At 37.4% G+C, this 26,072-nt stretch overlaps 1 protein-coding gene across 1 annotated transcript; it reads right to left on the reverse strand.

The window, feature by feature from the left end:
- Positions 1-2,292: 2,292 nt before the first annotated feature.
- On the reverse strand, positions 2,293-25,844 carry LOC149572966 (serine/threonine-protein kinase STY13-like). Its single transcript, XM_089814097.1, has 3 exons — positions 25,270-25,844; positions 23,526-23,911; positions 2,293-2,803 (listed from the first exon to the last, which is right to left on the reverse strand). Exons 1-3 carry the CDS (start codon positions 25,732-25,734, stop codon positions 2,461-2,463), a joined length of 1,194 nt encoding a protein of 397 aa, XP_089670223.1. The 5' UTR covers positions 25,735-25,844; the 3' UTR covers positions 2,293-2,460.
- Positions 25,845-26,072: the final 228 nt, after the last annotated feature.

Here is a 26,072-nt window from a genome sequence, read left to right on the forward strand (position 1 = left end):
TTGTCCGCTTGAACATTATATATTTGGGTTTGTACTCTATGTTACACTTCTTATTGCCGTGTAAAAGTAGTAATTTATAATTCATACAATCAATGCATAGTATGCAATTTCTAAGAAACAAAAGTGGCGTCATATTAGGATTACGAGTGACCATCCAAAAAGATCCCTCTAAAGCCCAAATCCTAAATGATGTAGTGGCAATAAGGACGGATCCAAACTCCAATGGGATCTAAAATAAACTTATAACAATCACAATATCATATTTGAAATCCCATTGAAGGGTGATTATTTTACCCAATGTAGATTAATTTTTAAAATAATTAAATAAATAATCAACCTAGATATCAGTTAAATTAATTGTATTGATTAAACTAACTTAAAATAATGAAATATACTAAAGATAAGTTACAAATATTTGTCACTTTGTGATATTGCTATCAGGATTTAACTATGTGATTTTGGAATCAAACTCTATTGATCCATGTTTCATGAGTAGTGATTCATGTGAATCCATCGCTCGTAAGAATAAATGGAACACTTATTACTCATTAGATTTAATTAGATTTAGGTGATAGTCAGTGACATTTCCCCTACTAGTATAGTGTTCTATGAGAAAAAAAATTGCAGGGTAAGATCCACAACTATATCTCAGTAATTTGCATCGCAGATGCAACCGATTCGCTACAGTTATTGTGGAGGCAAAACCTTCTCCTGTACAGAGGACCATCGAAAGGGTTAACCTATCAGTACATACCCTCGCTACTTACCAAAGTAAGATGTTTTCAGACAAGTTTCGGTGTTCAACAGATAATAGTTCCTTGTCATTAGCTTGATTATCTTCCATTCTAAAATTAGAAAAAGCGGACTAGCATCTAAGCCTCGTTTTCTCCCAACACAGTGCCACATCTGAAACAGTGAATAGTAAATTTGCAATTTTTTATATAATCGATCATGTAAGCCTAATTAGGGACACATAAAGCCATATAGCCAGCAGATTTAAATGACGAACCACATATGATATGCCAGGACTGTTTGCAGCAATAAACCTGCCACGGTCATTTTATTCCCTATTCCAGACAGAATTGGTGTGCATTTTCCTTGCTAGCCATCTGACACACTCTACATCAACTGACTAATTCCATGTGCAGATTAAGATTGAGATCGAGATCAATACTCCGCAGCTTATTTAGTTCCAGGTGATTTAGAATCGGTGTAAACATTACCTACTAAAACACACACTCTGAACTGCATCCATAAAAATGATATACATTCTGAGGAGTCGTGATGCATCTGATGTATCGAGCAAAAGCCATATCCTGTTCATTTAATAATTTTTAAAAAGATACATTCCAGGAAGTTTGTCCATCCATAAATATTTTAAAACAAATACATAATGAAATCTTCTCCAACCATCTTACACCAATGCCGAAAGAACACTCTGAATTAAAATTGAAGAAATGTATATCATGTCAAAATTGAAAAAATGTATATTATCCATCTTAGCCATGACCTTTCTTATATTATCAGTTGTACAGAAGCTCCTAATGACACGGAAGCATATAAACTGTATTCGACAAAGGCAGATTTCCAGAAAGTCTTATTTTGTGGCCAGAAAGGAAACATGGGGGAGATGACCATGACGCATGTTACATTCCAATGATTAGAAGAATGTGTCTTTACTTCCAAAAAGTCGCTCTCTTCATTGACTTCTAACCTCAATGTGCGCATAAACAAGACACGTTGGTCAATTGTTTATACAATTTGGTGGTATGCAACCTAAAAGAGAAATTATTTAAACACAGAACACAAATATAGACAAATGGAAATATCCCGTCCTAAGATGCACAAAATTATTCGGTTTTACTTTTGAATCGTGCCACTTTAACATGGAGCTAAGGGACACTAAATTGTGAAATGTAAACCTGACTAGTAAACTTTTCAACAAAAATATTTATACATCAAGTATGGTATATTCTCTGAAAAATTTGCCTAACATAGTAAGATATGGATAAAATTCTGGTAGCACTCAAACATTTCTGAAATAGTCTTAACTGTTTGCCCTGATAAATATTAACATGTATTTCCAAGACAACCTGCATACCAAGCTATAAGGAGTAAGCTGCATGAGTTGCAACATGGCAAATCCTATCTTGAAGCAACAGCAGCACTAATTTATGTAGAAAATTTGATTAAAGAAGCAATTCTAAAGTGTTCTTCAATTCAGATTAAGTGCTCAGTATTGCGTGGATCTCAGAAATTCATATCAACCACCTTTTTTCCAAAACTAGCATATAACAGCAAACCCAAAACATGTCTTCTGAACATCTAACATAAAGCAATAATACATAACTTGATTCTTTGTTCCATATAGTGCCAAATTCCATTCAATGGAGTCTTGCACAGTCGTCCTTAACAAATATCATGATTTTAATATACAATAAGAATGTAATAAAGAAAGACTTAATCAACTGTGAGTGGTAGTGCCATGCAACATCGTCGGATTTTGGCACTCCGAGGTGTTTTCATGATCTCATTTCTTGCATCTTCCAACAATATCACCACTTCACTGAATGATGGCCTTACCTCGGGATTAGAATCCCAGCAGCGCCTCATTATCTCTTCCAATGCTGGGGGGCAATCTCGAGGGATAGTTGGCCTTAGACCCCTGTTCACTACTGCAAATGCTGCTTGCACAGCTGTCATGTTATGGAAAGGTAGCATGCCTGTTACAAGTTCCCACAGGACTATACCAAAACTGTAGACATCCACTTTATGGTTGTAGGATCTGCTTTGGATCATTTCCCTGCAACCAGTACAAATGTAGTTGATATAACAAGCGTTAAGATATGCCTTGTAAACGATATGTGAAATCTGTGCTACAAGAAAACTGAAGCATGTTTATACTTCTCGAGGTAGACCTGAATATTTGACTAGATGGTTTAGTAAGAAAATCTGGACCATCACTTGTGATATAAATGTTATTGCATGTCCTTAATTAGTGATAAAATCTGCACCATCCCATGGTGTAAATGTTATTGCATGCCCTTAAGGCATTATTAGGCATGTTTTCATTTTATAGATTAGCATTACTTATCTGGTCCAGATTGTGTAAAGATATAAATGCATTCATTTCAGGGAAAAATGGCACGTTAGAATGCCTATAATGTCAACCTATCATCCACATGCTGGAAGGCTTTCACTGAGGCAGCATGAACAAAGGAGTCGGATATTGATTTTCATGGTAAATACTTTGTTCAGATGGCTATGCTCAGAGCCAAATGTTGTCATAATGATTATCGAATTGGGAGCATGAGACAAGAAGATGGTAATCTTCTAATAAACAGAAAGAAAGCAAAATGTCCTTGGATTAAAAGAATATGGAAATTACTCATAACAGAAATCGAGTCTTATTATACAAGGACAATCGATCAAATTGAATAAAAAAAGCACTTGCTCAAGTTTAAAAAAATCACGGAAACTGTTTATAAGAGAAACAATACTCCATATAGAAAAGAAGCCCACCAATTACAACCAATATTTATATTTTAATGCTAGAAACTATTTATCAGGGAACCCCCGCCTGCTCGTAGAACAAGACAAGGTGAACCTTCTGTAAGAAATAAGCAGACCTAATACAGCTCACCATTATTGAAAGTTAAACACAAATAACGAAAAATGGCTTGCACCAGAGAACTGCTGCAGAGCAGTACTTTGTAAAAGGAGTACTCAGAAGAAGAGCAAACAAGAAACGATCAACAACAAAAGATCACTGTGTATCTTTACCAAGAAGCAATAACAGACACTGAAATGCAAATGAAGTCTGCAGTGTCTGAAGCAAAAGGGGGAAAACTAGATCAATGCAATCTTCCTTGACAATGCCAACAAGGAAGCCATACTTTCTGCTGGTGTATGGAAAATTGGAAATATCCCACCGTATCTTTAAAAATTAGTACTGAATCTCAAACCCAGCAACTTCTTCCAAAGCACTGGCCCCAAATGGATCAACTGTACAATCTGCGAATCAAATTCTGGTAAGAAGAATACCTCTTCAAAGGTGGACTCTCAGAACTTTTTTTTGACATTAATGAAGAAATTCTGGAAAACAACTCTTAGATATGTGTGAATTCAAGTTGCATCTATTAAAGAAAATACAAAACGAAATCATTAGTTGCAGAAACCAGAAGATGGGTCCAGAAAATTGAGATTGAAGAACAGATTTATTTGTCTCAACTGTTAATGCAGGAAAAAATTTATGGTCAGGTATCCCCACATTCTACCCAAGAAACCAAGGAATGAATCCCCATGAAGGTGCAAGCGCTCATAGTAGTAAATATCGTTTGAGGAAAGAATCGGCAAATTAAAAGTACAATAATTTTTTTTGGAAATCAGGAAAACCCGTATTTTCAAAAAAAACATAAAAATTTGTAGAGGAAGAGAAACTATTTTTGAAAAACTAGAGGGCATTTTCCATAGCATAGAAAGATAGAGTGCAAGTCAATAGGGTTTTAACGCATATATTATAGAAAATAGATATTCTTGTTTATATTCAGTTTAACTTTTTAAGAGGCCAATCACAATATAGTATATACTATATACTATATAGTTGTCTAAGTATGAGATCAAATATTAGCTACGTTTATGAAGTAAATTAAATCAAAAAAATTCTTACATTTTAAGAGGCTAATCACTAAGTATTTGTCTAAGTCTGAGATCAAATATTAGCTGAGTCTATAAGTAACTAAGATTAATATTTATCAGACGGAAATCTAGCTATTGTTAGGAATATTGTTAGGAATTTAGAAGTGTGAGCCATTTTGAAGTGATCCAAGACTTTCATTGTGATAGAGGTGAGGAGTATTGTAGGGGTAGTTCAATATTTGATAAAGCCTATCAAATCATATTCCACAATTGCAATGCTTTATATTCTTCCATAACGGAAATTGGTAAGTCCTTTATATGGGGTAGAATTCAATAAGATAGAGAGCAAATAAAATAGAGTTTAATGCATAAATTATGGAGAATAAAATTCGTTGTTTGTATTCAGTTAACTTTTTAGAGACCAATCACAATATACTATATAGTTGTCCAAGTATGAGATCAAATATTAGCTACATTTATAAGTAAATGAAATCAAAAAAAATTTAACATTTTAAGAGGCTATCACCAAGTAGTTGTCCAAGTCTGAGATCAAATATTAGCCGAGTCTATAAGTAACTAAGATCAATATTTATCAGACGGCAATCTAGCCATTGTTAGGAATTCAGAAGTGTGAGCCATTTTGAAGTGATCCAAGACTTTCATTGCATTTGAGGCAAGGAGTTTTGTTGCAGTAGTTCAATATTTGATATAGCCTATCAAATCATATTCCACAATTGCAATGCTTTATATTCTTCCATAATGGTAATTGGTAAGTCCTTAATATAGGGTAGAATTCAACAAGAGAGATTTGTTTAAATTAACAAAATATTAGCAAGGCACTAATTTGGGCAATACCTAGCTTACAACTACTATTTTAGGCGGAGATATATGTTCATAATAAAACTAAATATATTGATTATGAATCAAAAATCATATTACATATATATAGTAAAATTTAAATATATAAATTAAATATTGAAATTTTAAAATATAAATTAGAAATCATATTTTAATAGTAAATAAACATTTTAATTTTAAAACTGCTTTATAATATTAATTATAAACTATAACAGTTCGCTCCTTCCCCATGAAAGTGCCACCTATATAATAGTGCATAATAGTTATGATTTTAAAATTAGTGCATAAAACTAATTATGTACTTGTTCACATCAAAATGGGGTGAGGCATGCAAAGAGTTCAGGTCATATCAACGCCGTGTTTTAGAGCAGATTCATCAACTCCTTCGATACTATCTCACATGCCTCCTGCAACTTTTGGTTTTTTGCAGGTTTTTGTACAATTTCACCTTGTTTTGCCATTTTTTAAGGATTTTAGCATGATTTCAATGTGTTTTAAGCACAAAAAATCATTGAAAGTTGGATCAACAAGTGCTCAACAATTTTTTCACTAATCTGCTAGCTCGAGGATTTGCAATTAATTAGGTATAATCACAATTTTTTGTAAATTATTGTTTGTCTGAAAGAGTTGACACGCAAAAACAATGAGCAACAACCAAGCAACAATACCAACACATTGTATGCCCCTATGTCAAACCCTAACCCATGCAACGCACATAAGGATTCCCAGATAAACCCTATTGACAATCCTGACAAAACACAAATTCCTAAGCCTCCATCAAAAGCAGTAGACAGAATCACACCACCAACATGACTAACCATAACATTGTTGTGAACTAGAAAAACCTTGGGACTGGTGAAGCGAATACAGATTGGTACAATAAAAACTCCATTGAGAAAGATGAGATCCATTTGCTTAAGACTTGAATGGTAAACCCGTAAGTCTCAAGAATAGGGAAAGCTGAATAAAAAATTGCCAAAAGGAAAAAAAAAAAGTCCACCAAACAAAAGAGTAGAAGAAACTTCCAATGGAGAACAAACCAGCATCAACAAATATAGAAACATCCTTTAGGAAGCGATGAAGATCACCACTTGCAATGCTTGCTTAAGCATCATTCGAAAACACAAGTGCAAGCATAATCATCTTACCGTAAAACCATACATACAGTTGAAGATGATAAAGCATTTTATCTTCAATTTAAAGATTGGATTGAAAACTTCACACAAACATTAGACACCTCAAGTCAACTAGGTATGCTCTAGAGATCTCAAAGAATGGTTGTCACAATACAAGAAGACGTTAACTATGCAACTTGAGGCATACCAGTGCAGATAACTTTGCAAATTACAATAGTAAATTATTTTACAGCAGTACATCTAGAATTAAATTTCATAAAACATGATTGCAATCATTCTCCAGAGAAAACATGTATGGGCTCTATGAATAGAAATGAGCATAGGCTCAGACTGAAGTATGTCCATTCGCAGATTTAATTAATCTCAAAGATTCAATGCATACATATGTTACAAAATTCCTAAGAAATCGTCCTGGATTGTCACTATTCTTCCACAACCGTTGTATTCAGTTATTAGATAGATGAATGATATTGCCTTGAAAGTGGCGCACTTAACAGCAGCTAATACCAATTGTGGAATTACGGTGATATTTCAGATACATTGGCTTGTGCTTGTATCCTCAATCAATGATATTGATCCTTGCCAGAGTAGTGCTTCCTTAAATAGCTTATGCTGGATTTGTTGGTGTCTACAAACACATAACAATGGCCATGTTGTTCAATCAATGCTCAAAAGCACCTCCAAGTACGACATCCTCAATATGTCCAACCCTCCATCACCACTGCTTATTGAAACACATATACTTACATTGATAAGCCCTTCAAAATAGACAAATAATAGAGATAACAAATTTTCCCTGTGAGGAAAGAATAAGTAGGGTTCACCTCCTACCCTAGCAATCCTCTTGAGATTGTCACCACAAGAAGCAAATCGTACATAACAGCAAATTCTCTTAGAATCCTGATGTCTTCAAAAGACTTCCTTCACTCCAATAATAATAATGGCCAAACAAGTTGTTGCCAAGAAGGAAATAGAGATTCCAAACAAGTCATACCCACTAATTTATTTGGCATGTTTATTTAAATATTTAATATTAATATTACTGTAACATTATTAATTTACTAATTAATAAAGTAATAAAAACATTTTATTTCTGGAAAAAAAAAACTACTACAATCATTTGGTAACATGACAATCCTCCCCTCCAAGATGTTGCTTGCCCTCAAACAACTCTAGATTTGGATGCTAAAAAATCTCCACACATTCCCACATTGCATCTTCCATTGGTAATTTCCTCCTTTTAACCATATTCTCTCAAATGACCTTGTTTCTCAATCATCTTTCCCTCACATCTAAAATGGTCTCAGGTTTACAAATTAATTTTGCCTCACATGAAGTGGTGGTAGCTTTTGTAAAGGGATGGCATGTTATCCAAGAGCTTTCTCAAGACACAATCCACGGTAAATATTATGAATTTTGTTGTCAATGGGAATTTCCAGCTCATATGCTACCTCACCAACCCTCCTCAATAACTTGAAGGCCCATAAAATCATGGCTTCAGCTTCTTATCCACTCCCTTAGATAGAAGATTCACTCCCTTAGATAGAAGATTGCCTATCAAGCTGCAACCTCAAGAACACCGTGTCTTCAGCTCCAAAAACTCTCTATCCAACACCTATCCAAATACATCTTTTGCTGATTTCAGGCCTGCTGCAAGTGTTCTTTGAGTTTTCAAGATATCCATACTCTATTGTAAATTTGTACCACATCCTTGGCTCTTGGAACTCTACTATCCGTAAGGATTAGATCCACAAAAAGTGACATCATAGCCATAAATTGCCTTAAAGGGAGTCATACTTATTGACATATGGTGTGTTGTGTTGTAATAATATTCCCCCAAATGAAACCACCTAACAAAAGTTGGTTGCTACCTTGTAACATAATTCCTTCAATAGCCCTCTATCCATCTGTTCATGATCTCAGTTTGTCCATCAATTTGTGGATGATAGCTAGTGTTTGTGTCGACTCTATACCTGTCGATCAAAAGAGTTCTTCACAAAACAAACTGAGAAAGCTGCTGTCAATGTCACTTGCAGTGTTCTTTAGCAAATCATGAAGTCTGAAAATCTCTCTTAAAAACAGATCTGCCACATGTGGGGCTTTATATTTTGAAGAAATTGCATGAAGGTGAGCATACTTATCAACAATCACATATATACAATCCTTACTTTGAACCTTCAGCAAACCCTTAACAAAATCCATGGATATGCTCTCCAATTTCTGATTTGGGATGTGTAGGGGCTACAATACATCAGCTGGACAAATAAGCTCCATTTTGTTTTGTCGGCATGCTGTACACTACCATGATTTACCAAATCATTATTTAACCCATTCCATGAAAACATTCTCTCACCTACCAGTAAGTCTTGAAGAAGCCTTGATCACCAGCCATTTGTGTGTTGTGACATGCTCCCAAAATCTTCTCCTTCATCTTGGATTCAAGTATAAGATCCACCTGATCTTTGTAGACGAAGTATATCAGCCACCTTAAAATTATCATCTTGCAATTGTGCTTCCAAAATATCGTTAGCAATTGAATTCTTAAAATACTCAGCCATTATACAACCCATCCAATAAGCAGATATATCAGTTGATGAATAGAAAATGCTTATTAGAGAGTGTGTTAGCCATCACATTATTATTCCTTTTAATTTTTACATAATGTCATAGAATAGACTTGAAGTTTGCCTACCCAATTTGTTGCCCATCATTCAAATCCCTTTGGTTAAAGAAGAGACTTTCAAGCTGTCATGTTCCGTTATTGACCATAAAATTCCCACAAACCAGGTATTGTTAAAAATTGTCTAGAGCATGCATGATAGCCAACATCTGTCATAAATAGAGAAATTTTGCTCCATCTCCTTGACCTTCCTACTCTCATATATGCTATAAATGTTTATTTTGCATCAACATAGCATCAATGCCTTTCTTGAAGCATCGCATTGTAAAACAAAGCTAAGTAAGAAATCAGGAGCTGCCAAAACAAGACATGAACTCATTACCTCCTTAAGTTTATCAAATCTTGTTGCATTGCTAGACTCCAAGAGAATGTTCCTTTCTTTATCAAATTTGTCATAAGAGGTGCAACTTGTGAGAAACCTTTCACAAATCTTTTAGAATAGCTGCGAAATCCCACAAATCCTCTCAAATGTGTCTGATTTCTTGGTTTGGGCCAATCCTAGAGTGCCTTGATCTTCTCCTCATCCACACTAACATCTTCAACATTAGTCATGAAATCCAAATATAAAATTCCAGTCAACCCAAACTCACATGTGTAGACCTTAGCATAAGAAGAATGATGCTCAAGTATGCCAAGCACTTCATATCAATGCTTCAAATGATCCTCCGATGGCTTACAGTAAATTAAAATGTCATCAAAAAATCAATACAAATTTTCTCAACGAAAGAATGAATACTTGGTTGATGCATTATTGGAAGGTGGCAAGTGCACTCACTAGCTAATCCAAATGCCATGACCAAAGTGACATTTGAAAATCATTTTGTGCACATAATCACCACTTACCTTAATTTGGTGGTACCAAGAATGCAAAGCAATCTTGGAGAAATGCATCGCTCCATGAAGTTCATCATTTAGTTCATCAATCCTAGATATGGGATAGCAATTATTTATTGTTCTTTTGTTGAGGGCTCTATAATTAAAGCACATCCTCATAGACCCATTCTCTTTAACAAAAATTATGGATAAAGTGAATAGGCAAGAACTAGACCCCATGCACAATTGATCCTTAATTGCCTTCTCAATCTCTTATATGTCGTAGGATGGCAATGTGGAGTTGTGATAACTAGGTTTTCTCATTCCTCGAGCTTGATCATATGTTAAAAACCTCTATCCCATGGTAGTCCAAGAGGAATATCTTCAAAAACCTTGCTATGCTTGTCCAAAATGGACTGGATATCCACACTATAGGACTTCCCATCCCTCTAGGGGCATGTGTGTGTAATTAAACATCTAGCTGCCAACACCAATTGATCTTTACAAAAATCTCATTCCATCCTCTTGGCTACAACCATCATGGCAAATTTGATAGCCTCTTCTTCAAACATTGGATTTTAATGAGAAATGTGTCTAATCTCTGCAACAAAGCCCTTGTTGACAAGCTACTAAATCCATCAAACACGGGAATGGTGATCTTTCCCAAATGTTGTTGAATGTCCTACCTCTCTTCAAACATTCCCATCCTATGCCCGTTTCATGTCTCCATCTCATAAAACTCTGTGAAACTCATATCTCTACTGTGCAATGCTTAAGGTTTAGTATTCATCATGTAGCCTTATCATCTCATCCCCCTATTGAGCTGGTTCTTATTTGCTTGCTGCTCCTTTTCCCATAAATTTGACACTTAAAGCTTTAGTACTGATAAGGCCTCAGAACCAAAGTGATGCAAAGTACAAAGGGCTTTCCTAAGAATCCTTGGGGTAAGTTATAACTTATTATGTTTTGTGTTCTAGGCACCAACCTTGGTCCTACTCCCCCCAACCTCTTCTAGGTTGAGTTCTCTTCCTCAACCTTGCTCCTAGGCACTCCACTGAGATCCTCCTTCCAATAGAGAAATCTGATTCACTCTTGGGTTCAAACCCACAAAACTATTCCTGTACCCCTAAGACCTTCTGAGGCTAATTACCCTTTCACTTGCAACTCAAGATCTTTCAATGGCCAATTAGGGTGTGTAAGTGTCCCATACATTCCTTCTTCGTCATTATGCCCATTCTGGCTCATTCGTCAATACCTCCAAAGACACACTCAAGATTTTAATAAGATAATGCCTAAAACAAACCTAATACAATTAGCCCTTTAAATCAAGTATTTTGAATCTTTCTCCTAAACCACCTTAACAACCCCCTAAGCAAACTTGATATTTGGATAGCCTTTTTGTGGGACTACAAGATTACAAAGAATGGGATATGGGTTCTATCATCTACCTTGCTAACCCAAATTGGCTCCATTTGGCTTATAAACCCTTAACCAATGAGGGTTTGGTGAAACACCTTACAACTTGATTGATCAACTCGAATAGGCATTTGCAAAGGTCTCCTCCGAGTTCAAAGACAACAATCCAACATTCACTTTATACCCACACACCTATTACAAGTCTAAAACACCATTTTTTCTTCAATTTAAAGCTTGTCACATATGAATGCCAAGCCTAGGGAACCACAACAAAATTTGGGCTTTCAAGTTATTGACCCCAGGGCCCAAACCAAGACCATCTTAAGTACTTTGAATAACCCAACATTGCCCCAAGAATCAAGTGATTTCAACAGTGGAATGTCAAGAACCCTTCATTTCTTTGTGAAACCCTCGTTGAATGTAACTATGCAAACCTATTTGAAGTATATCTCTGCTTAATCCCTCAATATGCAACCAAATGAGTTCAAACCAAAAGCAAAATGGTGCTAACTCATTAAACTATCTATCCATGATCAAAGATCAGAGATAAAAATGCAAACCAGCCTATGGAATCACGTTGAATGGTAAGAAAACTCTAAAATTCCTTTTTAATCAGCACCAAAAATCTTTTGATTGCCCAAAATCATCATGCTACCTTTTGCCAATTGTTCCAATCATAATTCAAACCGACCATTCGAATTTGAATACAAGAATGTTTTGCAAAAGTTGTCAAAGTTGCACTTAGACAACTTTGCAACAATGACTACTTTTTTTCGTCTTGAGCCAATTTGTGCAATTTGGTTATTGAATCAACTCAAAACATTATAGATCAATCTAACATGTATCCTTAGCATCCTAGGACTCTCCTAATCAAGGTTTGACCATATTAGGCCACTATTGCAAAAATAGGGTCTTTAGAACAAATGGATCATAACCGAGTTATACGGATTAGCAAATTGCCTTATTTTTACCCAATGAACATGAAAATAGATTGATCTTAGACCAATCATGATGTGGGAGTGTGCCCCTACACTACAGAGCTACTCCCTTCTACTTCATTTTGAATAGGTCTACCAACACTCAATTACCAGTTCTCACCCCTCAAAAGTTGGTCCATTTCCACCATAGAATTTCTTTTGCTACTTTTGAACTCTTTTAGTCTCCTTGATGAATTTTGTTGTCATCTTCTTTGTCACCCATGGCATCCTCCTATATTTTCTCTTGCTGCCAGTTTTTGGATCTCTATCAATCATGAACCAAAGATATGTTGGCACGATGGTAGTCTTTGACACCACTAAATATACTAGTGCAATTAACTTTAAAAAAATACAACATTGAATTCTTTTACACCGCTATATCTCGAAGATAAATGCATAGGCTCTATGAACAAACTTATGCACAAGCTCAAATTTTGAAATATGTCTATTCTCAAATCTGATTAACTCGTACATTTAGAACATTCAAAGATGACAAAATCCCTAAGAAATCATCCCCAATTATCACTGCTCTTCAATAACCATTAGCTTTGCTTGTTAGATTGACGAATGATATTACACCTTGAAAATGGCTTAGTAGTTTATAGTAGCTAATACAATTTGTGGAATTACAATGAACTTCCAAATATGTCGACTTGTGCTTGTATCAATAGTATCAAACTTGCAAGAATGACACTTATTTAAATCACTTCATCTATCAACCTCTGTTGGCAGTGCTTATGTCAATAAACACACAACAAAGGCCACCTTGTGAAATCACTACTCAAATGTGCCTCTAGGCATGGCATCCACAATATCCATGGCCCTTTATGACCACTGATTATTGAAGTGCACTTTCTTGCATTGATAAGTTGTTCGAAATTAACACTATCAAGACAAAATAGGCAAATATAACAACTTCACACTATCTAGGAAGAATAGGCTGGGGTTGCATTCTATCCTAGCACCACTCTTAAGATTGTTGCCCCAAGAAGCAATTTTTTTTAAACAGAAATTTCTCTCAAAATCACGATGCCTTCAAAAGAATCCCTTCACTCCATAAATAGGTGATGGCCAAACAGGTCTACCTCAACAAAGAAAATAGAAATTTCAAACAAGTTGGCCCCAAGAGAGCCAAATTATTTAATGTTCTAAGATTAGTTGAATGGGAAGCCTTGAAATACCAAAAAAAAACAAAGCATTAGAAGTCAAACTTATATAATAGATATTTGCTTGGCCTAACACGAAGTGGTGTCAAATTCTTCAATGGAAATATTTAGGCTTTAATGAAAACAACTAAATGATAACCAATTGTAACCCCCCACACAAATCCCACATATGTAATTCATGCAAGAACACAAAAGTCACATCACAAACCATCTTCCTTGGGAGTCAACTATGGCAAAAGACATTTTTGGGCAGAGTCATGGAACACATTTCCACAACTATCAAACTTTCTCTTAATCTCCTTAAGCACATATAAGCCATTATTAGCACATGTGGTCATTGTATCTATGATTACTTACAATAAATCAACGCTAAGAGTGATACTTCTCGGACATGGTAGCATTTTGACAATCTTCCAATAACACACAAAACAGAACACACTTTAAAAATTAAACTAGACAAAAGGCCTAAGTATATCGACCAAAAAGTGGGTATACTCATGAACAAGTACAAAATCTACATGCTACTCAATCAAAAATTGCTATATGCCACAAAATATGATAGAGGATAACATTAATTGGCCCTCACAAATATGTTGGAATGAGTAGAACCTCCCCAAGGAAAGGAAATTTGTATGGACAATCCCACATAAGAGAATTCTAATTAACAACTACCTCAAACGACTTGATATTTAAGGATCTGCATAGTGCATCACAAACAAATCAATGTAACACAAGACTAGGGGACAACATGACAAGTTTCTGAGATGGGGAAAAAGGGCTTCAATTTAGGGATGCCAAGGGGATGGCAACAAGGAAAGGGAGTGGGACGGCGTTTTATATACCATATAACAGTACAAGAAGTAAAATAGCAAAATTGTAAATGCCAAATACTAAATACTTGAACATGGAACAATGAACAATGGAGCAGTACAAATTGAATTATTAATGAGAAAAATAAAATACTACATAAAATTGTCAAAACAGCAAATGAAAGGTTTCTATTATATCAAAAATATCATAAGGACGATTAAAATGAGTAGCATAGTATCAAAACAAGTACAAAATATAGTGAACAGAGGCCTCTAATCATCCCTAAAATAAAACTCCAAATCACTGGAACTGTTGCACTCCTAGCAGTCAAGATCCACCAAACAATTACCAACCGGCTTTGCATCCTTATCGTCATCAATCTATGTTGGCTCGCTTGGCTCTACATTTCATCGAGTTGTTGGGCTCTCTACACATACATGTCTTGTGATCACTAATATGCAAGGCACTATGTACAAAAATTGCTTCTCTACTCTCTTACAGGTAAGTTTGTTCCTCATAAGAGAATGGATAAAGTTGTAACTAAACCAAATCCTCTCTATAGGTGAAGAACTAGAAACTTGGGTTAGCAAACAAATGGCTAGTATGCTATGACTTGATTTTTATACTCCATGACACTTCCTCAAACTCGAGTCCTCTTGTGTCATACTTCTTATATCTAGCTTTTCCGCATCTAAATAACCTCTAAGAGTGGCAATTTTGTCCACTCAATATGAACCTCACGAACAATCTGGAGTATCATACATCCTATCAATGCACCTAAAGAACTATGCCTTCACCTCATCATCCAAAATCAATGTAATTCTACCAGGCCTAGGCATTTACGACTATGGATTCAATGCATAATCAATCCTGTGTAAGGGAGCGTTCAGCTTGTCCCATCTATGCTAAATGATTGGACAAACGTGCTCAATGCAGCATGCTATAGTGGGGTACTCTTGCACAGCAACCCTCATCCAATCAAGCATAGAATCGATGCACTCATACACCTCCAAGGGTAGGTGCATCCTCCTCTACATATTTGATCACCTGAAAAACCAAAGTAATTATAGAAACAATGTACTTTGCACCGCTAAAAAATTTGATACTCTTTGCTATCTCCTTCACCCTCTTCCTCTGCTCTATCTTGGCATTGGCCCATTGATTCCACTCATTTGTCATAACCGTGAGTTTCAGTGCCTCTTGCAACTCAAGCATTCTCTCCAAGAAAATGTAAAATGAGGCATATGTGGTCTCAATTGGCTTCAAGAAATCATTTGCGAAGCTCCTAAGAGTGCATGTGTAGTGTGACAATTGCAAATAAACATCTACACACCTCTTACACCACATTGTTTATGTCATGCAAACAACATGGAGCCCACCAAAAATATCTATAGGCGGCCTCAATTAGCTTCCTAACAGTGCTGCACACATGTTGTGTGTCACTACTTGGACCACATTTTGTGGCCCAACATCCTTAATAGCTTCCCTAAGGACCTCAAATTGAAAACCAGCATCTTTGTGATGCCCCAAAGGATTAATTTTCCTGAGAAAGTATAGACCATATAAACGTGTAACACCATGATGTTGATGAGTGGACAATGCCTATTGTTCATCCACCCATCCATAACTATGTTGCATCCAAACTATATCCAAGATGCTTCCATCTAATCCATTGAAACATTGACCTTGGCATAGTTATTATCCATGATTACAGTCCTCAATTTGTGCTCACCTAGTGGCACATATAATGGTACCCCGCTCACCACCATCAAAATCATCTCCTTATAATTTAGAGATCGAGCTACATGCAATGGGATGTCATTGGCAAAGAACTTGATTCTAAATGTTTTTGGATTCAATTGTGTAGCTGTTTTTTGTATCAATGTTTCAAATCACACTCTGCGATCCACCATCAAGACGAATGATAGAGAACAATGTGAGTAAATGAGAGAAGTAGCAGAGTTAGCCTACATCTCTCATTTACTCACATTGTTCTCTATCATTCATCCTGATGGTGGATCACTCATTTACTCACATTGTTCTTTATCATTCATCCTGATGGTGGATCACAGAGTCTGATCCCAAACATTGATGCAAAAAATAGCTACACAATCAAATTCAAAAACATTTAGAATTGAACTATGGATTGTAGAAATTTATTTTCTCTCAAAGAAGAACGTATCAATGGAATCATCTATCTAGTCCTTCAAATACAGATTGAACAAATCAACCATGGAGTTACTTTGCATCATGTATTTTCCCTTGCCTTCTCCCTAATGCACTCTGAGTGAATGAAGATCCTGAGGTTGACCCTAACATTGTTCTTGGGAGTTGCTCTTTAATACAACATACGAGTAGAAACGACTGTGGCGGCCCCTAAGAAGAAACAATGACGCAATTCACATAACCAATTTTCTCAACAATAAAGGTTGAGATCAAACGGAAGATTCAATTTTTTCAATAAATTCATTAATGACAATACTAAGACTCCTTGCATTACCAATCTCAAGGGAAGGGCATGACAACTCAAAGTCCAACATTAATGCAACGCAGGGCAGGAGAATCCCCAAAGGAGATGTCCTAGCCCCCAACTATATAACCACACAGTGGAATCACAATAACAATGCAATACCAAATTACAATAATTTGTTCATAAAATATAACTGATTACATGCAATATGCCCGAATGTAAAGCCTTCCAAGTTAGGGCCAAATACAAACAGCAATTACAAAATCAATTCAACAAGATCCAACTCACAAAACCAATCTCAGCTAGTTCGAATACACAACTGGATAAGAACACCAAGAAGAATCCACACTTGTACCCTCAAGTCCACCAAGAGATCCTCTAGTTCCTAAGCTGCAGCTCTAGCTCTTCAAATTCGCATCTATCCTTCATTCCATCCCAACTCAATGACTAAATAACTCCACAAGAACCCTACTTATACCAATCTAAGCCACAAGTCGGCCTAACAATTACAAATTAAATAAAACTTAACATTAAATACTTGACGAGCCACAAGTCAGCCTGCAACAGCAATTAAATGTCCAAAAATCGATATTCGAGCAAAATCGTGATATCTCCTAGCTCCTACTGAATTAGAACTCGTTCTTCGAACCAAAGGTAGAACTTTAGGTCCTCTACAACCCCTTAATTGCGCAAAGGTTGATTCACCAAGGATAAGTGCACACCCATCCCAAAAGTCAAGCATAGAAAATTGTTGCGCAAAACTACCAAAAATCAACACTTCGAGAGAATTGCCATATCTCCCAACTTATGAGGAATTAGAACTTACGCCTTTAACTAGAGATAGTACTCTATGCCCTCTTCAATCCGTGAAAAGCGTATCCTCTCATTCATTGCGCAAAATTAGTTACACCGCCTACAACCGGCACCCAGAAACCAGAAAAATGCAATTCCAGCAGCAAGGTACAAACAGCTCAAACTTTAACTCAATCCATTCAATCTCTATGCAATCATGAGGAAAGTTTCCCCAATGTGTCTCCAACACATCCCTAACCATGAAAGCATAACTCCACCAAAATCAAAGCTCGATGCTCCTCAAGACTTAACCAAAATTCCTCCAAATATGCAGGATTGTAGGCAAGCCAAGGATGCTCCTGCATCAGACACCCCAAGTTCAAAAAGATGTTCTAGTAACTGGAAGAACATCTTCTGGGATTCGGCACATAAATCCCAAACTGGTTCTTCACATACATGTCCTCCAAGTCTTCGACTTGCACACTCTTTCCTTTGTTTTTCTTCTTCTTCTTCTTCACATCCACCACATGTGTTCCATAGGTCTACTTTCCATGCTGATCTCCAACCTTCTCAGAATCTGCCAACTCAACTCAGCTGCCAATACTCAGGTTCCTCCTATCGAGCTCTTCATTCTGTAAAGGAATCAGGGAAAACTTCCAACTAGCTTTCTCAATAGTAAACACATTCCTAACACAATCATACACAGCCTTGCAATCATACTGCCAAGCTCTGCCAAGTAACACATGACAGTTGTTCATATCCACAATATCACACAACACTTGATCCTTATACTGCCCAATCTATAAATCAACAAGACGTTACTCCCTCACTTCCAAAGCATGCTCACCTTGCAACTAGCCAATCTGATAAAGATAAGGATGTCTCACTTTCTTCAAACCAAGTTTCTGAACCATCTCTTCAGCGACAAGGTTATCGGTACTACCACCATCCACAATCACTTTGCAGATTTTGCCACCAAACTTACAACAAGCCTTGAACAAACTAGTCCTCTGACAAGAATCCAATGTCCTCTCAGCAACCAGTACTTGCCGAGCCAGCAAACTCTCTCCTTGCTCAAGCTGACTGTCCTAGACTGCAACCTCATTCACAACAACAGTTGTCCTCCCAATCGGACATTCAAAAGATCTATGCCCTTCTTGACCACACTTGAAACAATTACCTCTAAACCCACCTCCACCTGTCCTTTTCTGTTCAACAGGTTTTGGTTCACCTTCTACTTTCGGTTTAGCGTGTGTTGAGCTATCCTACTTCTCCTTCCCTCGGGAACTACCTTGATTCCTCCTCTTTAGCTTCTCCTCTACTCTCAAAGCATACTGATAAGCATCCTCAACTGAAGAGATATTCAGCATACCAACCTCATCCTGAATATTGAATCTCAAACCATTAATATACTGAGCTACCTTCTCTTTTGACAATTCTCTATGCCCAGACCGAATAGTCAACTTGTAGAACTCCTTGGTATAATCTTCACAGTCATATCCTTCTGTTTCAGATTCTGCAACTTCTTAAACAACTCAAGTTCATAATCAGCAGGAATGAACTTAACCTTCAACTTAGTCACCATCAACCTCCATCTAGTGATCTTCATTTCACCTTCCTCTTCTCTATCTCTTTGTAGTTCTTTCCACCAAAGAGCAGTATGTCCCTTCAGCTTAGTTTGTGCCAACCTTACTCTGAGTGGATTCTCAATATCCTCAAGCTCAAAGTAGTCTTCCAATTCACCAATCCAATCAATCAGGTCTACAGGATTCAAAGTACCCAAGAAATTAGAAACCTCCATCTTATGCTTCAGCTTCAACTGAGATCGAGGTCGAGCAAACTGACCAGCCCTAATTCCAATAGGTCTCTCCACACGATCAGTTATGTCCTCGCTACTCGATCCAGCAACTTTAAAGTCTTCGGCAACTTCTTCATAACTACCTCCAGTGCCTACATGCCTAGGTACACCACCTAAAGCACTTACAATTTCAGCAATCATGTCACTCTTCATCAATGCTATCTAAGATCTAAAACTGGCTTTAACCTCCTCCATCTCAGATCTGAAATCTGCTTTAACCTTCTCTAAGATCCATTCTTCTACAGCATCACTAAGATCATCAACTGCCCTAGGGTCCAATCTTCTTGGAGGCATCTTCCAAAAATTTTGCAAACCTTAAGCAACAAATCCGCCAATCTAGAAGATCAATCAGCCACAAGATCAACCTTCTTTGCAAATCCTAGTGTAAACTGCCTCAACTTCAGCGATCTGTCAACACAATCAAGAACAACTTTCGCTCTATTACCACCTGATACAACGCAGGGCAGGAGAATCCCCAAAGGAGATGTCCTAGCCCTTAGACTATATAACCACACAGCAGAAACACAATAACAATGCAAGATCTGATACCAAATTAAAATAATTTGTTCATAAAATATAACTGATTACATGTAATATACCTTGTTGTAAGGCCTTCCAGGTTAGGGCCAAATACAAACAACAATTACAAAATCAGTTCAGCAAGATCCAACATACAAAACCAATCTCAACTAGTCCAGATACACAATTGGATAAGAATCCACACTTGTACCCTCAAGTCCACCAAGAGATCCTCTAGTTCCTAAGCAGCAGCTCTAGCTCTTCAAATTCGCATCTATCCTTCATTCCATCCCAACTCAATGACTAAAAGACTCCACAAAACCACTACTTATACCAATCTAAGCCACAAATCGGCCTAACAATTACAAATTAAATAAAACTTAACATTAAATACTTGAAGAGCCACAAGTCAGCCTAGAACAGCAATTAAATGTCCAGAAATCAATATCCGAGCAAAATCACGATATCTCCTAGCTCCGATTGAATTAGAACTCGTGCTTCGAACCAAAGATAGAACATTAGGTCCTCTACAACCCCTTAAATGCGCAAATGCTGATTCACCAAGGATAAGTGCACATCCATCCCAAAAGTCAAGCACAAAAAACTGTTAGAAATCGACACTCCGAGAGAATTGCCATATCTCCCAACTTATGAGGAATTAGAACTTGCGCCTTTAACCAAAGATAGTACTCTAGGCCCTCTTCAATCCCTGAAAAGCGCATCCTCTCATTCATTGCGCCAAATTAGTTATACGGTCTGCAACAGACACCCAGAAACTAGAAAAATACAGTTCCAGCAGCACGGTAGAAACAGCTCAAACTTCAACTCAATCCATCCAATCTCTATGCAATCATGAGGAAAGGTTCCCCAGTGTGTCTCCAACACATCCCTAACCATGAAAGCATAACTCCACCAAAATCCAAGCTCGATGCTCCTCAACACTTAACCAAAATTCCTCCAAACATACAGGATTGCAGGCAAGCCTAGGATGCTCCTCCATCAAACATGGTGTTTTTGACACATCTCTATAAATCATTTAAGATACCTACGCTCTACCACAGACCAAGATGCAAGTAAATGGGATCATTTGCAAATGCCTCTCAAAGAACCCCCTCACAGAAATAAGGTATCTATTAAACATACAAATGAGAGGAGATTAAAAAAGTGCAATATGAAGGTAATCGAAAAGGTCGTAATGGAAAGAACACACCCACAACGATAAATTGATGGAGTGTTCTCTAACAAGTAATGTCCTCGTCCCTAGGAGGAAATCTGAAATTTGGTGATTTGTCTGTCAACTCTAATGTGAAACCCTGGTTCACCTCAACCATTATGTACTAATGTTTTATAATGTATTTGTTGAATACCTTATCAACATTATCATATTATGATTTGAAATTTTGTATATTATTTAAATTTCCCTGATTCTTGAGATTCATGGGGATGTGCCCCCAGCCCTCAGACACCCACCCCTATCCTCAAGGGCATTTCAGGTATATAGAGGACAGCAAGGGGCATCCTGCCAAAATATCTTCATATCTGTGAAGCATTTCTGAAGAATATTGCACAAATAGGAAGTTCTATGAGAACATTTGATCATCCCACGAACAGCAAAACATCATTAACAGCAAGAAAAAAAAATTAATGTTTAAAAAAAAACATCATTCAATAGAAGACTTGATTATCTCAAAACAGTAGTGACAGAAGAACAGTTGTATAACAGCTATATCTATATCACGATACAGATTCATAGCCAATGATATGAATTATATTATTATAGTATATTTGCTACATAACAATTAACACCACCAGCACTAATTTGAATTTGTGATTTCATAGTTAAAAATTTAAACTCTTCTAAAGCATTGACATTTTCAATAGCATAGAGTCAATTATAATTGTCAGTAGCAATAGGCATCAAAGGTGCATTGACCTTGGTTTGGTACAGCATGATATTGTGAGATAAGTTCAGAGAAACTAGTTTTTTGAAAATGTGATTGTTCAGATATCATCATTTTAACAGTGTCATGTTATATTGCTGCTGTTATAATGCTGTCCATTTCCTTGTAATAATATCTCTCTCACCCTCTCTCTCTTTCTACATGCACACACATCCCCTGCCATTCCCAAAAAAGACTTGATTATCTCAAAACAGTAGTGACAGAAGAACAGTTGTATAACAGCTATATCTATATCATGATTCAGATTCATAGCCAATGATATGAATTATAGTATATATGCTACATAACAATCAACAACACCAGCACTAATTTGAATTTGTGATTTCATAGTTAATAATTCGACTCTTCTAAAACATCGACATTTTCCATAGCATAGAGTCAATTATAATTGTCAGTAGCAAAAGGCATCAAAGGTGCATTGACCTTGGTTTGGTACAGCATGATATTGTGAGATAAGTTCAGAGACACAAGTGTTTGAAAATGTGATTGTTCAGATATCATCATTTTAACAGTGTCGTGTTATATTGCTGCTGTTATAGTGCTGTCCATTTCCTTGTAGTAATCTCTCTCACCCTCTCTCTCTTCCTACACGCACATCCCCTGCCATTCCCAAAAAATGGCCTTTTGACTGACATTCCTATCCCCAAAACACCCTGGAACATAGCTATTTCTTAAAAGCCATCCCACTAGAAATGCCATAAAAAAATCTGCCCCTTAAATGTGTTCATGTACCTTGCCATCCCCATGCCGGAAACTTGGTGGAACATACATACATACATGTCAGTCACGTTCTCCACTGTCCTCAACCCCTCCCCCACCATCCTCAAATCACATATTATGCTCTGCCAGCCACCCTCCCCTGCCATCCCCAAATTAAAGTCCTTCATCCCCAAATCCTTGAAACATATCCCCCACATCCCCAAGTTTGAGAACTTCATGGAACCACTGTATACTAATGATATAGTAATGAATATTTTAAATAAAACGTTAAAACTAATAATAGTTTTCAAAAATCGTGTATGTATTAATTTGACCTCTATACAATTAACAATGGAGATAAAAAAGTCAACAATGTCAATTAACGATCCATGCTTAATACAGCAATAAAAATAAAGAGGACAAACAACAGAAAATGCTAAATTCTCACAGTTACTATACTCTCAATAACGATAAACACAACTTAAAAATAGCCCATCAGGCCATGGATTATTTCAAAAGTAGTGCAACCGCCAAGGCAGCGGCATGATTTCCTGTTTCAATGGAAGCCAAAATTGGAATACAATTAAGTTTTCTATAGTTCTAGGATGAACATTATTGGAAAAAACTTCTTTAAAAGAGTCATTCTAAGATTGATAGCAAAGGAGAGTGAGAATTTTAACCAATTTAATGGACCATTTTTTAAAATATGCGAATGAAAGATGAAAATCTTACGGTGCCATCCACCTATATGTCCCCGTCTCTGGTGTCATCCCTTCAGACTGTACCTCAATCCTAGCCACGCCAAAATCTGCAATCTTAATACTTTTGTCTGCAGCTATCAACAGGTTATCTGACTTAAGATCCCTGTGAATATATAGCAGACTGTGCAGGTGCTCCATCCCCCTTGCCACATCTAGTGCTTTCTTTACTGTATCCCTAAGCGCTACAGGCCCATTATTCTTCTTTGCCAAAGCCTGCCTCAATGATCCCCCTTTTGCATACTCTGTTACAATACACCATACCAAAGGCTTCCTACAGGCCCCAATAAACCTCACCACATTCTGGTGGCGCAGTGTTGCCAGCATCATCACCTCCTGCCGAAACTGCTGCTCCATGATCTGCAGAAATTGTTTGCACCCATTGACTACATATTAAAAGGCAGATGACAACATTAATATAAATATTAGGCCCACATTAATGTTAGTAATAAATTGCAATCGTGTTCAATGGGATAAGCTGAAGGGCCATGTCAATCCAGCTATTGGGACACACTAATGGTCATCCCTAGAGGCACCAGTCACCCAACATTCACAACGCATGGTGTACACATGCTGGATGGCCACTGCCAATCCATCTCCCATCTCCCAACCTGTACCTATCAAAAATTACTATGAATGACGATCGGCACCTCTTGATGGCTCGAAAAAATCTCCTGGGCTCAAGGGATAAAAGCAAATGGGCTTTCAAGGTGGAGATCGAAATCAGATAAAAACAAATGGATTTATATTGGACATCAAAGTTTAAAATCGGGAGTAAATAATGTAGCAAAAAATCAGGTGAAGCACAGGAAATAGGTTTTCAAGGTGGAGATCAAAGTTCCAAACGAGGGATAAATGGGTATGAATTGCCGAGCTCAATGATATAAGCAGATTACTTTCCGAGGTGGGCAGTAGAGTTCCAAACCAGAAATAAATGGTTTAGTGATAAATTAAGTGAACTCCGGCAAATAGGCTTTCAAGATGGAGACCCAAGTTGCTCAACTAATAAAAGCAAATGGATTTTCGAGGTGGAAATCCAAGTTCAAAACCATGAATGAATAATGTTTATGCGGTGCCGAGCTCAAGTGATAAAAGCAAATGGTTTTCAAGGTGGACGTCAACAATGCAGTGCTAAATTAGGTGCACTCCAGCGAATGGGGCTTTCAATGTGGAGACCATAGTTCAAAACCACGGATAAATGGATATAAAATGCCGAGATCAAAAGATAAAACCAAATGGGTTTTCGGGGTGGACATGAAGGTTCAAAACAAGGAAGAAATATAGTGTGATACTATATTAGGTGAATTCCGGCAGAGGATAACGGGGAATTTGACGGATAGCGAGTGCCCAAATCCATCTCCCATCTCCCAAACGGTCACTGTCAACGATTATGGCACCGATCACCCAGCGATGACCACTGGTACATCGTGATAGCTGGAAATGCATTGCCAGGCTCAAAGTGATGCAAGCCAATGGGTTTCCGAATTGGAGGTCAAAGTTCAGAACTGAGCGAAATGATAAAGTACTGAATCAGGTGAACTCCAGCAAGTGTAAAAGAGTGAATTCGATGGAACAGATAGTGGCAATTAAGCCAAAATGCTACCCACAAAGAGGGGAATTTGGCAACTAAAACAGCATCCAGCCCGTTCAACTCTCTAGGAAAGAAAAGTACGCATTGGGATTGAAAATTACAGAAACTGAGGAAGAATTAATAGAACCTGAGCCTTCTCATCGTCATTCTGTGGACGCTCAAGAATCTTAACGGCAACATCCTCGCCCTTGTAGGTGGCCTTGAAGAGCTTGCCGAAGGCGCCCTGAGCGAAAGCGGGTCCCATGTTAAGGCTCCGCAAATCGATGGTCCAATCAATGTATTCTTTAAGCCCTTCCGTAGGATAGCGATCGTCCATTAGGGCCTGAACTAGGGCATCGTCTCCCAAACCAGTATGAACTACACCAGGATGAACCACACTTCCGGCCGTCAGCCCCCTGCGAGTTCGATCGCGGGTACGTTGAATGAGTGAGGCCATGATAGAGTTAGAGCCCACGCTGCTGTGGCTCGACACAGACACGTAACCCCCGCCATAGCAAGAAGAATTTTGCAGACTATCTACCGACATTTCACCCAGACGCTGGTACTGCCCCTCTGTCACCTGTATCGCCATCATTTTGACGCCCTCTACCATTCTTGCCGTCCTTCAATTCCTTTCTCCTGCGCCTATTTGGTGCTTCTCCCTTCCATTATGTTTCCGCTCTAGCTTGGAATAAATTTGGTTGCTTCCAAATGAATCCAAATGAACCTCATCGTAATTCATGGCGCATAAAATAGAGGCGTCTTGCTACTTGATACCGACAGAGCTTTTTGACGACCGTGGATTTGTCCTTCCCTGCCTACGTATCTCGTTCTTTTGCTCGTGTGGAAACGCGTGATGGATTGATAGACTCGATACCTAAAAAGATTGAGAGGACATTGATAAAAGGTTTTGCGTGTTCTGCGGAAGGCATCATGGTGAAAGTGCACGCC

Source organism: Cupressus sempervirens, chromosome 2 (genome assembly GCF_028749045.1).
Source record: "Cupressus sempervirens isolate cs-2001-9-10 chromosome 2, ASM2874904v1, whole genome shotgun sequence".
NCBI lineage: Eukaryota > Viridiplantae > Streptophyta > Pinopsida > Cupressales > Cupressaceae > Cupressus > Cupressus sempervirens.